This window comes from Macrotis lagotis, chromosome X (assembly GCF_037893015.1).
Source record: "Macrotis lagotis isolate mMagLag1 chromosome X, bilby.v1.9.chrom.fasta, whole genome shotgun sequence".
NCBI lineage: Eukaryota > Metazoa > Chordata > Mammalia > Peramelemorphia > Peramelidae > Macrotis > Macrotis lagotis.
Window position 1 is genome coordinate 554333733 of NC_133666.1, and position 13746 is coordinate 554347478.

At 34.5% G+C, this 13746-nt stretch overlaps 1 protein-coding gene across 10 annotated transcripts in view; it reads left to right on the forward strand.

Moving 5' to 3' along the window:
• The window catches only part of VPS13B (vacuolar protein sorting 13 homolog B), a 1326809-nt gene that overhangs the window by 891338 nt on the left and 421725 nt on the right, over positions 1–13746 (forward strand). For all 10 annotated transcript variants that reach the window (XM_074200569.1, XM_074200570.1, XM_074200573.1 and 7 more), the window contains one exon: positions 4166–4277. In XM_074200569.1, coding sequence (XP_074056670.1) covers positions 4166–4277 — 112 coding nt within the window. The remainder of the gene's footprint in view (positions 1–4165; positions 4278–13746) is intronic.

The window sequence follows — 13746 nt, forward strand, 5'->3', positions numbered from 1 at the left end:
GTATTTAATCATTTTCTATTTTGCCTTTTCTTATATATGCATGTTTTTTCTTTCATTAAAATAGAATTTCTTTGAGAGAGGGATGTTTTCATTTTTATTTGTGTATCTCTAGCATGTAGCAGAGTCCCTAACACATAGTAAGTTCTTAAGAAATGCTGTTCCACTGATTCACATAGGGAATACTTTCTTCTCTCTTTGTTTCCCTTAATTGAATGAAGGGAAATGTTAATATTAATGAATTGGTTTTTTTAATTTTATTTTTTCAAACAAAAATCAATATTCTCTCCTTCCTATTTCCCTTCCTCTGCCCCATAAGAAAAAGTGAAACCCCCATCACAAATACATAGTCAAGCAAAACAAAACCTCTCTTTTGTCATGTTCAGAAAAATATGTTTTGGTCTATCAGGAGGCAAACAGCATGTTGTTTCATCATGAGTCTTCAGGAATTAGGATTATCATTATGTTGTCTAAGATTCCCAGATTTTCTTTTGTATGTATATTTGCTATGTATAACTGTTTGTGTGTGTTTGTGTTTCTTCTTCTTTTGACCAATTCATTTAAGAATGAGTTTTAAGTGTCAGCTGCTTCTTCCCAACATTCTGTTTTATGGAGGTCTTCTTATATATCCTCATTATGAGACATAATTTTCCCTAATCTTTCTTTCCTTCCTACTTCCCCACCAATGAATTCCTCTTCCCCTTTTAATTCTTTTTAATTCATTAAGCTACAACAGAATCATACTCTGACCTTGTCTAATTAGACTCCCTCTATGAATCCAAATGATGATGGGGGATACATATCCCCATATTTGAATGTATGCCATTTATCCTTGTTTAGTCCTTTAACATTTTTCATCCATGTTTACCTTTTATTGTTTCTCTTCTCTGCTGTATTTGAACTTCAGAATTTCTTCACAACTTTAGCTTTTCATGAGGAATGCCTAAAAATCTTCTATTTCTTCCCATTTTTTTTCCATGTAGCATTATACTTAGTTTTATTGTGTAAGGTGTTCTTGGCTCTAAACTCATATGCATTACCTTCTAGAATATCATCCACTTTTTTCCACTCTTCAAGTAATTCAATGATTCTTAATTTCTTTTCTCCTGATATATTTTCTTGGTTGCTTGTTTTTATTTTGAGATGCCTTGCATTTTTTCCCATTGTTTCAACCTTTTGATTTAGTTTTATTGTTTCTTGGTATCTATTGGAATATTTGGCATCTATTTGAACTATTCAGATTTTTAAGAATTTTCTTTCACACCTCTTTTGCCAAACTCTTAGTTCTCTTTCCAGTTCTTAATTTTATTGCTCTCATTCTTTTCCAATATTTTCTTCAAGTACTCATTATATTTCTAAAAAGATTTTTAAACTTTTATAATTTTTTAAAAATCCTGCTTTGGCTCTTCTAAAACTTCTAGATTGAATTTGTGCCCAAATTCTATTATTCTGAGAGGCATTCCTTTTAGATGTTTTGGAGGTATTCTTATTCTACACTTGTGTCTTGGGCATCCCTACCATCACAATGATCTATTATGGTGGGATTTTTTTTTCCTTTTTTTTTGCCCACTCTTTCAGGCCATTTTTCACTTCAGATTGATCTTAAGGCTGGACTCTGTGACAGTTTTAGAGGGAAAGTTTGGACTGATCTTGTTGTTTTCTTCTGATATTGAGTATTGTGTCATTTTAGAATCTCAGGGACAGGCAGGGGACCTCCAAGCTCTCTGCATTCCCAAAGTGGTATGGTTTAGGACAGAATCTTATTGTTGCCCCTCTGGTCTGAAATCTGCAATATTCTGACCTGGGTTTTATAACAGTAGACTAGAAAACTGCTGGTTCAGAGTGGTGGAACTGTCAGCTCCCCTTTGGTCTATGATTCTTGCTCTGGTTATTCCTCTGCAGACGAGCTTAGACATGGAAAATGAGACCCTAACCCATACTACTGTTGCTCCTTGCATCTGAACATCCTTCTTTCTACACTGCCAGAAGCCTTCTTACCTGGGTACACCACTCCTTTGTGTAAATCCTCTTCTCATTCTTCATGTTCTGTGATGGAACTGAGTAATGGATCACAAAGCTGAGTTTGCATCCATCCTTGTTTCAGTGTTTCAGTACAGAGGGTCTAGGGGTTAGGTCCTTCTTGGATCCTACAGGGCTCTGCATGCAGCATGCTCCTGGCCCAACCTTTCTCTAGTGTTGTGCTCTCTCTTCACTTCTTCTTAGATTCCCTAGTTTCCTTTAAGACTCAGCTCAAATCTTATCTTCAGGAAGCCTCCCCAAATCCTCCACAGCTGCTACACTCCTGCACTACCCTCTCCCCTGCAGGGCAGCATGACTTTCCTTTTTGAGGTTATATCTACTCTGTGTGTATCCTGTGCACCTAGGCAATCCCTGCTATGTTGAGCTAACCATCCTTTGTATCCCTGAATTTCTGTACAAACTCTGGCACAAGGTAAACATTCAGTAAATATCTTTTGAATGACTCTTCCTTCTTTTACCTACTTAAAGAAATTTTCTTAACAACACTTGAGAAATAGGACCTCCTTGTTCTGTCATTTTATTTCCCTTTCCTTCTGTCTTATCCCATCCTGACCCAAACGGATAGTTCCACCTTTTCCTTTCCCTACTCTTTTTTGATCTGTCATCTTGTTTCTCTTTAGTAATTTCTCTCTCCCTGATTTATGCTGATACCTTGACTTCAGTCACAGCTGGAATTAATTGAATGATCACTGCATTCTTTGAGTACCACAGTTGGTAAATACTGGGCATGTGCTTTATATAGGCATGGTCTATTTAAGATGCTGCTCTGTTCTTTTGTCAGTTCTTTATAACTACTTTTGAAGGATGGATTTCTCATCTTAGAGATAAATTTTATATCATTCATATATGTTCTGTATAGAATCTTGAAGACTGAGATGTTAACAGTTTTGATTAAATTAACATTTTAGCAACTACTATAGGAAAACATCTTCTGACCTTGACATTGGAAACAAACTCAAATTCAACTAAAATTAAAAGACCCACCAAACCTATACACATTCCCCAAAGCCTTTAGAAAGCAGAACCTTTTGAATTATAGCAGTAAATGAGAGATAATGCTTCAACTTTCATATGGAAAGGGCTGGTGGTTAAATTAGCTCTTATTCAGGCTGCAGTAAGAGCAGATGACTGAAAATAAAATAAAACAAATAAAGTAAAAATAACAAACAGATGATTGGAGTTGGTTGATCATCTATTCTGTGTTGTTTCCTCAGATTATTATCCTACTTTCTGACTCTATCTGGATCAGACCTATTAACCTAGAGTTTACTCATTTTAAACCTCATTCAATTGAAAATCATAAATTTTTTTCAAAGATGTTATTAAAAGTTTTCCTAGTCACCATAAATAATTATTAATCACAACTGTAAGTTATGGAAATGTGCAGAAGAATCATTTTGAAAGCAAAGAAAATAAAGGTAGAATTCTCCTTATCCTACCACTTACACTTTGTTTCCTAACCTCTTTGGAGTTGGAAATAACTTCAAAGTTTATCTTGTATAGCGTTTCCTCACCCTTAGTTTGTATTATGTACCCCTTTGATAAGTCTGGTGAAGTCTATGATCCCCTTCCCTGAAAAATATTCTTAAATGCTGAGGATTTCAAAAGAAAGGAATCCAAATTTATATCATCAAGTATTGTACAAGAAAGAACTTAAAAAATTCTTTCAAAAAATTTCTCTTGCCAGGAAACCTGAGCCTTGTATAAGCTGGTCAGAACCCTTTTCTTCTTCTTTTGTGAATGCTTAGCAAAAGACTAAGACTTAACCCTAAAGCCTTATCTATGAGAATGGCAACCAAGATTCCCATAAAACCATCTTGTTGGGTTCCATCCTTATTAGTGATACTAAACTTGGTTTTCAAGCTGCTGTAATAAAGCACAAATGAGCAGGAAGAATGAATTATGTAATTTTGGTAAAAATGTACAAAAATACTAGACATCACTTTGAAATTTCTAGGTGTTACAGTGGCTTATCTTCTAAGATTTATCCAGAATTATAAAGAACTATCCTTTGTTATATTACTCTTTCTCTATTTAGTTTTTTTTCAAAGAACACTCCCTTGCAAGCTGTCCTATTGCATAAAAGCAACATACTAGGCTGATTTCACTTGTCTTTCTTTTGTTTCAGTTACTGAGGCTGCAAGAGAAGACACCCTGGTTTTAAAGATTGGCTCTGTCGCCATGGCTCCTCAGGCTGACAACCCACTTAGCAGAACCGTCCTTAGGAAAGACATTTACCAGTAAGTGCATTCTCTTTGTGTCTAGCCCAGCCACAATTTCATTTTGTGAGGACAGACACTGATCTATAAAAGTGCAGCATGATGAGGCCTCTAGAGATATTTTTTGTTTGGGATCTTTTGATATTCAAAACCAGGTTTTTCTGATTTTCTTCAATTGTGGCTTCAAAAATTCATTCAGACAAATCAAGTCTTTCTGTGAAGTGTTGATGAATAACAGAATCTTAGCATCAAGTCACCAGGAAACTGAAGGAGTGCAATTGAAAATGTTTTAATGCATCTTCTTAATCTGATGAAATCTCCAGTCACACAAGAATATAAAGAATGTTCTAGGACTACCATTTCCCATTGTAGTCAAATTGTATCTAGGGGTAGGTTTTCATAATGGAAATGTAAGCAGTTATTTGAAATTTAGGCTTATGGATGTCATGTGGATCAAAGCTGTAAAGAAAAGCACACTTCTGAGGAGAAATTTCACAGTAAACACATTTTCTGTGAAAATGTCGTGCTCTGGAGTTTGTCACTAAGCATGTGTAAACCATAGTAAGCATCTTTGGATAGCAAAACTGGTGAACACATGTAATAAGTATGATAAAAATAATATATGATTCTCCTGAAGTTGGCAATACCCCCAGACATGAAAGTGCAGTTGCAAATAATATCAAGTGAAAAGTCACAGAAATACAGATGAACAAGTGTCTTCTACTTCCTGCTCGTCTGTTTCTCAGATTCTCTCTGTTTCTCTGTCTCTGTCTTTCTCTCTCTCAGCACTTCAATAGAAGTTACTGCTGAGAAAGAACTCAAATTACTGTGAAGCAGTTACTATCAAAAAGATGACAATTATTTAACTCCTTCCAGTTTGGAAATTTTAGGAAGGCAAGCTTTATCTTAAAGTTCATCTAAATAATATTTTTTCTCTTTCAGTTGTTTGTAAGATAATTCATCTGTTGAAGCTAGTTGCATTTTTATTTTTGCAGTTTTATAAATTACATTAAAATTCTTTTAAATTATTAAATTAGTAACTTCCCTCTTAAATTTTTCATAGTAGAGATTTTTTTTATGGAAAAGACCTTAAAGATAATTTAGTTTAATTTTTTCATTTTACTGATGAAGAAACTTAAGAATAGGAATTTTAAGCATGCATTATCACCCTACCCTCATTCAATAAACTCCTGCAATTCTTTATTACCTTCTGAATCTCCATGTGGCATTTAGAATTGTCTCCTATCTGTCTTTACGGTCTTCTTATACCTTACTTCCCTCACATATCACTAACTGTTTCCCATGCCTGAAATTCTCTCCTTCCTCCTCTCTGCCTCCTGACATCCCTTGTTTTTGCCTTTCTTTGTGTCCTCAGCACTTCATATGGTGCTTAGCACATAGTAAACATTTAATAAATTCTAGTCCAGGTCTTCTGACTCCTTTAGCATGAGGCAGAAATATAGGAAAAATACTTTTATAGGACAAAGGGGAAAAATATGTATCTTCAATTTTTCTATATTTTGTTTAAATTACCTTATGAAATACTTTCTCCCATACTGATCTCTTCCCTCTTCTCTAAAACTGGGTATTCTTCAGGGAGAGTGCTCTTTGATCTTTGATGGAAGAAAATCACTCTAACCAAAAAGAGGGAAGATTTTATTCTACCTATGAACTGGAATATAGACAACTCCACTCAGTTGCATGAATGGCTCATTAATTCCCATGTAATGAGAAAAGAAATTATATTTAAACTTGGTGTAAGGAGGAAAAATACAGGATTTTTTCATAAATGACTACCAAATGAATGTCCTCCAAATACCTTCAGCAGAATAAACATTTCACACAGGTTGATTAGGTATTCCTAATATGTGTTATCATTACCATGATGTTTTTGTATTATTTTACATTTATATATATATTTAATATTTACATTTTAGATATATAATTTTAATTAGTATAGTTTAAGGCTTTTTTTAGTCTAAATAAGAGCAGCTCAGTTTGAGGATTGAACTCATTGCACATGTATGGAATCATATTAAAGCTCAAAACCTTTCCACAAAGCCAAGCTCATTTTCTTGTGTGCCATGTTCCTAGAGGAACATTTTCATGTGTTCCATGTTCCCTCAGAAACTGAGACCAGCCTAGAATGCAATAGAAATATCTCACATTCATGTAAACCCACTAGTGAGATGATGGTGGGATTCCTAACTATGAACGTGATTATGAAGAATCACTTCTTCATGGCTAGTTGTATCTGAATAGCACACTGGAAAAGACCTATGTTGTCTGTGACACCATTTTACTGATGCACAGAATGTCCCACACCAGAGAATGTGCTCAATCCTGGGCACAACACACAATGACATCTTTTAGAAAGCTTCCATTCAAGGGAACAGCTAGGTGGCACAGTGGATAGTGCACTGGCCCTGGAGTCAGAAGGACCTGAGTTCAAATCCTGCCTCCGAAATGTAATAATGACCTAACTTTATGACCTTAGGCAAGTTACTTAACCCCATTGCCTTGCAAAAAACAAAAGAGAGAGAGAGAGAGAGAGAGAGAGAGAGAGAGAGAGAGAGAGAAAGCTTCCATTCTAAAACAGTTTCTGAATAATATATGCAAGCAGAGTATTCACATGGAGGAACATCAAAAAATATTTCAAGGTCTCAATGAACACTCTTTAAAGCAACATAAACTCAAAGGATGCAGATTTTCTGAAGTAGATAGAAATGGTATTTGAATGAGATGACCTGTGTGAGAACAACCCAGGTAAATCAATAATGTATCTCCAATAATGGAAACTGGCTCCTTTTTCTGAAAGTTCTATTAGGTACATAGTCATGAAGAAGGGTCCTGTTCTATATTAAATTAATATTCTTCATAGCAATTGAGCATATTATCAATCTCTATAGAGCTAAGTCTGCTGGGGCATTTAGAGCTTAATAATTCTGTTGTCAGATGACAAAAGAATGAATTTCCACACTTAATCCTCTCATTTTTCTTATATAGAATTTTTAATTTATTATGTTTTAAATTTGTCTTTGGTTCAAGACTTTTAAGGATGTGCTTAGATGAGGAAGAGAGGAGTCATGGGATAGAATTTAGAGGAACAGAAAAGGAGAGGAGAAAAAAGATGATATCAAGGAAGAGTAGGGGAAAACATACTAAGAGAGAAAATAGTTTACTAGTACTAGATTTTCAGTGCTTCCTTTTAGAAAGGACATAAACAAACAGAAGTGTATCCACATCAGGGAGGCCAGGATAGTAATAGGGAATACAGAACTTGTCTTGTTGGATCTGTTGAAGGAATGAATGATGTTTAGCATAGAAATGAGAAGGCTGGAGAGTCATGATAGCAATCTTCAAATATTTCAAGAATTTAGAATTTGGAAGATGAATTGAATTTGTTTTGTTTAGACCTAGAGGACAGACGAAGGAGCAAAAAGTAGAAACTGCAAAGTGGCCTAACATGGACCTTACAGAGAAAAAGCTTCAGATTTATAAATGTATAATGAACTGCCCCAGGAAGTGATGGTTTCTCCCTCACTTGCAATCTTCAAGCAGAGGTTTAGGACCCACTGGGGTATACTGTAGACATGTAGAATAGAGAGACTCAAGGGCCTCTTTGCAACTTGCAAATTGCATGACTTATTTGGAAAATTAATTGGCGACATTGACAACAGTGTTAAACATACCTGGATACGTTTAAAGATAAGGATGGGTCTGGACCTTTGATTTCACTGGTGAAACATATCCAACATCACCTTAGGAAACTGCCCAGAGTGTTGAGAGGTGATTTAGTGATTTGTTAAAGGTCTCACATCCAGCATGCGTCAGATGAGGAATTGAAATGCTGGTTTGCCAGGCTCCAAGATAAAGCTCTCTATTTACTCCCCCATGCTGTCTTCTAATAGAGTCAAGATTCTTAAGAGGTTTTGTGGCTTAGTAGATTTTAATAAATTCTAGCTCAGGTCTTCTGACTGCTTTAGCATGAGGCATAAATATAGGAAAAATACTTTTATAGGACAAAGGGAAAAATATGTATCTTCAATTTTTCTATATTTTGTTTAAATTACCTTGTGAAATAGTCGGAGGAAAAGTGTTCATGTCTCAACTCTGCCATATATTATTTCATCTCTGTGGAATTGTTTCATGGATTATTAAGAGGAGAGTCATTCTTCATCTCCCATTTTGTTGTTGGAAAGAAAACTTGATTGGTAAAAAAAAAATAGTTCATTGATCCCTGTAATTTCAATATATTGGTTTTAGGTTTTAGGTTTTGTGGGGCCCAGCAGGCAAGGCTCTCCAAATTGACATATTTTGAGTACTTGGAAGGGCACCTCATGCCCTCTATAAGTTTTCTTTTTTATAGGATAAAAATCCCAGGTCCTTCAAATACTTTCCAAGCCACAGCTGCAGTGAGGCATGTTAGAGAATCAGGCTGCCCAATAACATGTGTGGTCCCACACAAAACCGTAAAGTAAATAACTTGGTTTTCTTATGAAGCTCATGAACTGCCTGTGGATGCAACTCCAAAAAAGGAGTTTGAGAACTATTTGTCAGTATAATTGAAGTTAGAAATGTATGTAGTCAACCAAAGGGATAACCATGAAGGGAGCAACTCTCCCATGGAGAATGACAGCTGATATGAATATAACACTTTTTAGTAGATTGTTTTTTGATGAACATTGTCTCATTTAGTTCTCCAGCTTGTTGATGTATAATTAGTGCAGAGACTTACTGATCCTCTTCTGTAAAATGAAGGCATTGGACTAGCTGACCCTACAATACCAGCTCTGAATCTGTGATGCTTTGGTGAGAAAACTAAGATCAAGTGAGGTTAATGATGATGTTTGGTCTTTCTTGGCAAAGAAAACTATGCCATCAGGGAGGTGATATCATATGCATATGAAGTAGATTTGAATGAGGGGGATGCTGTGCTAAGTCACCAGCCTCACTTTCTCTTCCTGAGCCATCTGTGTCCAGTGACCAGATATAAATTAGAACACTGGAGATGGTCCTGGAGGCGAGGCAGAGTCAAGTGACATGCCCAAGGTCACAGAAGTAGTCAAGTGTCTGGATTTGACCTTTGTGCTAGGTTGGCTCAGTGTCCTGGAGTCAGGAAGAAGTTAATTAGTCAGCATGCCTATTGCTGGGAAGTAACAGAAATGAGATTTGAACCCAAGTCTTCTTAATCCATATCCAATGTTCTTATTCCTACTATCCTACTTTATATGTAGCTACTGTAGGATTTTAGTAGATTCCTCAAAAGTGAAAGGACTTCTTAAGCAACTATCATTTACAAATTGCTATTTCATTTTCTCCAAAATACTTTTCAGTGCATGAAATATTCAAAACAGAAATTACAGCTCTCATCTCCCATTTTTCATTATTCTGTTGTATCATTTTCCCTCCTGAAATGTGTATATCTTCTAAGAATGAATTATCTAGCCATGGCTTTATTTAATATTAACAACTTCAATTTCACCAGAGGTTAATAACTTTCGGTCATTTCAGTTATTATAGGGGGGTTTAAACTGACAAAGTAAAAACCACATATCTCAATTTTTATTTTTGGCTCCCAGCCTCACACACTATTTCCTCATGATTGTTAATAGAAGACAATAAAAACAAACTGATATCTGAATCCTTTTGTTCCTGATAGTTTGGAGACTGAGCTGTTGCCTTGTTATCTGAGGTGCGTGTTTCTCATTCTGACTTTGTGAGTCTTTAGCATTTGTCTAATTCTGTTAACCTCTAGAATGAACAGTACTTGTATAGCTTATTAACAAATTTTGACCATATTTTCTCATTACATGAGGACATGATATGGCACAAAACACCATTGTTTTTACATTGAAATCATCTGACCACTCTAAACCTTGCTGAAAGAAAATGTTGTTTTTCCATCAAAGTAATGAAACTCAACCCTTTTTCTGAAGGTTGTTGTAATTAATGTTATTCTTCCAAGTAAATAGTGCAGGTAAACATTAGCAAGTGCATGATATATTAAGAAAGTTATCACAAGTTATAATTAAGAACATTATCTTCTCAAAACCAAATATTTTCTGATCTGAGTTCCTGGCCTTGAAAAATGATAGTCAGTGTGCTGTAGTGAATAGAGAGTTTGTTGGTTTTAAAGCCAGGAAGGCCTAAATTCAAGGGTGACACATTATGGCTGTATGATTCTATTCATATTGGTGTTCTTTACAACTCTCTTAGATATAAATTGCAGAGAAGGTACTGACTTGCATTGATAGTTTCCTTACCTAGAAATTTCAGCAGAATCTCAGATCCAGTTCACATGCTAGTCCCAATCTTTGAATAATAAAATGGAATAGAATTTGACCAGAAATGATAAACTACATCTCAGCATTTGTTTTTTATACTGAACTAAGTTCATCTTTAAAATGCCGAAATTGACAATTCCTAATCAATCTAGTTTATTTCACAAACAATAGAATTTAATAATCATCATATAATATCTAATCATGTAATAACTAATAAAAATAAATATAGATGTGATGATTTCAAGAAGTAAAGTTTTCAAGGTTGTTTATCATATTAGGTAGGTTCCATTATAAATGAGAAACTAATGATCCAAAACTGAAAGGCAAATAAATGATGCCTTATACAGCTTGCCTGGATATAAAATGTTCATTTTCCTCAAATTCCATAATATGTATTGAAAGTATAGTGACTATATTCATACTCTTTACTGAGACTGTCCATAAAACCTTATTTGATGGAGGAGTTTGTCTGGGAGAGATGAAAGCCCTAAATAAATAAGAGTAAGAATTCATTATATTATATTTGTACACTAGCAAACATCACAGAATTAATTAAATAATATAAGGGGAAACAAAGCCAATAAGAGATTTTACTCTACATGCATATTCTTTACAAAAAAAGGATGAGGAAGAAGGGGAAAAAATGGAAGAAGAGAGGGAGGGAGAGAGGATTATTAAACTTTCTTTTCCAATTAGCCTTTTAAAAGGAAAGGACTAAATTTAATTTTCCCATTTCTGGTTGCTGAGTATTTTTTTTCCTTAAAATATAGAATTTAGGGACAGATAGGTGGCGCAGTAGATAGAACATTGACCCTGGAGTCAGGAGTACCTGAGTTCAAATCTGGCCTCAGACACTTAATAATTACCTAGCTGTGTGACCTTGGGCAAGTCACTTAACACCATTGCCTTAAATTTAAAAAAAATACAAAATATAGAATTTGGTAATAGTGGAAACTATGGAAACTTGAAACACTATGGAAAAGTTATTGTTGCACAAGAGCTCTTCTATTGATTCCTTGTTTGGTAGGATCTATTAACCACTGACCTTGGGGAAATGGTATCATAGTAAGCAAGGTTATTATAAATTTCCCTCTTAACTCAGCTTTTTCATTTCCTGGGGTCTGAAGGCCATTAGACCCATTCTAATACAGGATTCACAGATTTATTATTTCAAATGAATCACATTGTTTATTGGAATGCAAGAGGCAATTTTAACTCATGTAGCTTTATAATTAAGAGATATGTGTTACTTTAGAAATATTTTGTTATTTTTTTAATCTTCCCATTTCTAGCCCTAAACACTGAATTATAATAAAACCTCTCCCCTAGCTTATTTTTAAAATGATTTATTAAAAAATTGAATCTTTATCTACATTGTCTATATACTGTCTCAGTTACTGAATTAGCTAATAAATAATTTTTACATTTTGAAGAGGAGAGGTAGGAATCTTACATGAGATGACAAATTCCTTTTTCCTTATATACTTATCCTAACCTTATTACAGAATGAAATTTGGAGGAGATGCAATCAGAATAATCTTAGTGAAAAGCTTCTCTTTTTCATTTGAAAGAATGTGAAGTATATTTCTAAAAATTTTCAAGAACTCACTTTATAATGGAATTTACCATTGGACTTTGACATGTTAATTTCATTTAATTTTGTGATTGATATACTTCTTACATATATGGCAATAAAATATGAACTCTTTTAGAGTTTTTTAATATATGTACTTTCATGTTATTTCTAATAAGATTTTATCTTTACTTTTTTTTAATTTTGTTGTGAGACAATTGGAGTTGTTCAGTGACTTGTTCAGGGTCACTCAGCTAGTTAATGTTAAGTGTCTGAGACCAAATTTGAACTCAGGTCCTCTTGACTTCAGGGATGGTGCTATATACACTATGCCACCTAACTGCCCTTATTTACATTTTTAAAATTACAGCTTGCCTAAATAACTAAAACTAGAGAAGAACAGTATAAACGAGACATATGACAAATTTTTGTTGTTTTTTTAAGATGTTCAATTGTATAAGGGAGCATGATTGTATTTAGGGTACATTCAAATATATGAAACCACTCCTTTTTATAATAGGGTTCTCCTTTATTGGCATGTGACCTATGGGATACAGTTCATGTATCCTCTCTTTGTTGTGATCAAATTTTCAATAAAAATTCACAGACCCCATTTTCCATTGAAATTTAATTTCAAGAAGGTCAATTGAAAGCTTCTTCTAGGCAGAGACTTAACTGATCAAGCCCTTTAAAGGACTAACGAAACAATGCTAACACTACTGGTGAAAGAATGAAGAAACCTGAATCAGGCTGACCTATTCTTATGTGCCTTGACTCAGTGTATCTTTCCAGTGCTTGCTTTAACCATAAATACCACTAAGGAACATGAATTTTTAAACTTATTTCAATTATGCAAGGCTTATATTTTTCATTCTGGTAACTTTACTACTGCAAAATTTATGCTTTTGCCATACTTCAACCAAATTACTCCCTGTCTGCATCCCATATTTCTTGATATTCCAAATATTTGAATGTGCACAGAGTCTATTCATAATTTCTCAAAGCTTAAAAAATAGACCCAAATTGATACATTGTTCTTGGCCTGCAACCTTGTTCATTCTGACCTTTACTAGCCTCATTATGTGTTTCCGTTGTATTAGCCAACTAAAGGGGAATAAATAAAGAATAATGGAAGGTCAACTTAGAGAAGTAAGCCACCAGAGGTGAGTGAAAAATAAAGGCAAAGGGAAGGTAAAGGAAGAACTCAAAGAAGTGAGGTCTGACAAAAATGAATGAGAGGAATACTGGTTGTCTATTCCTTTAGGTTGCTTATGTTTTTAGTTGAAAAAAAAGCTTTTCTTGTTCTCTTTAGTCTGCCTCAGCCTGTTACCTGGTTTCAACTTAGTACTACTTCTGGACTAGTAAACTTGCCTAGCTTTCTTTAATCTTCTATAATTTTCATAACTGTTGTGATTTTTTTTTGCTAATATGAATAAGACTACAATTTTGTAAAGTCGAAGGAAATGTTCTCTGGAAAGGAAGAGTGTTTTCAGTTCTCTACCACTTCAACCACAAGGGTAGTATTCCTTGTCATTGATGATTGTTTGATAACTCTATATGTTGATCAAGATAGTGGATTAGCTTTCATCACCTGTAGTTTCCTTCAGATAAGTAGTATCTGAATTGGATG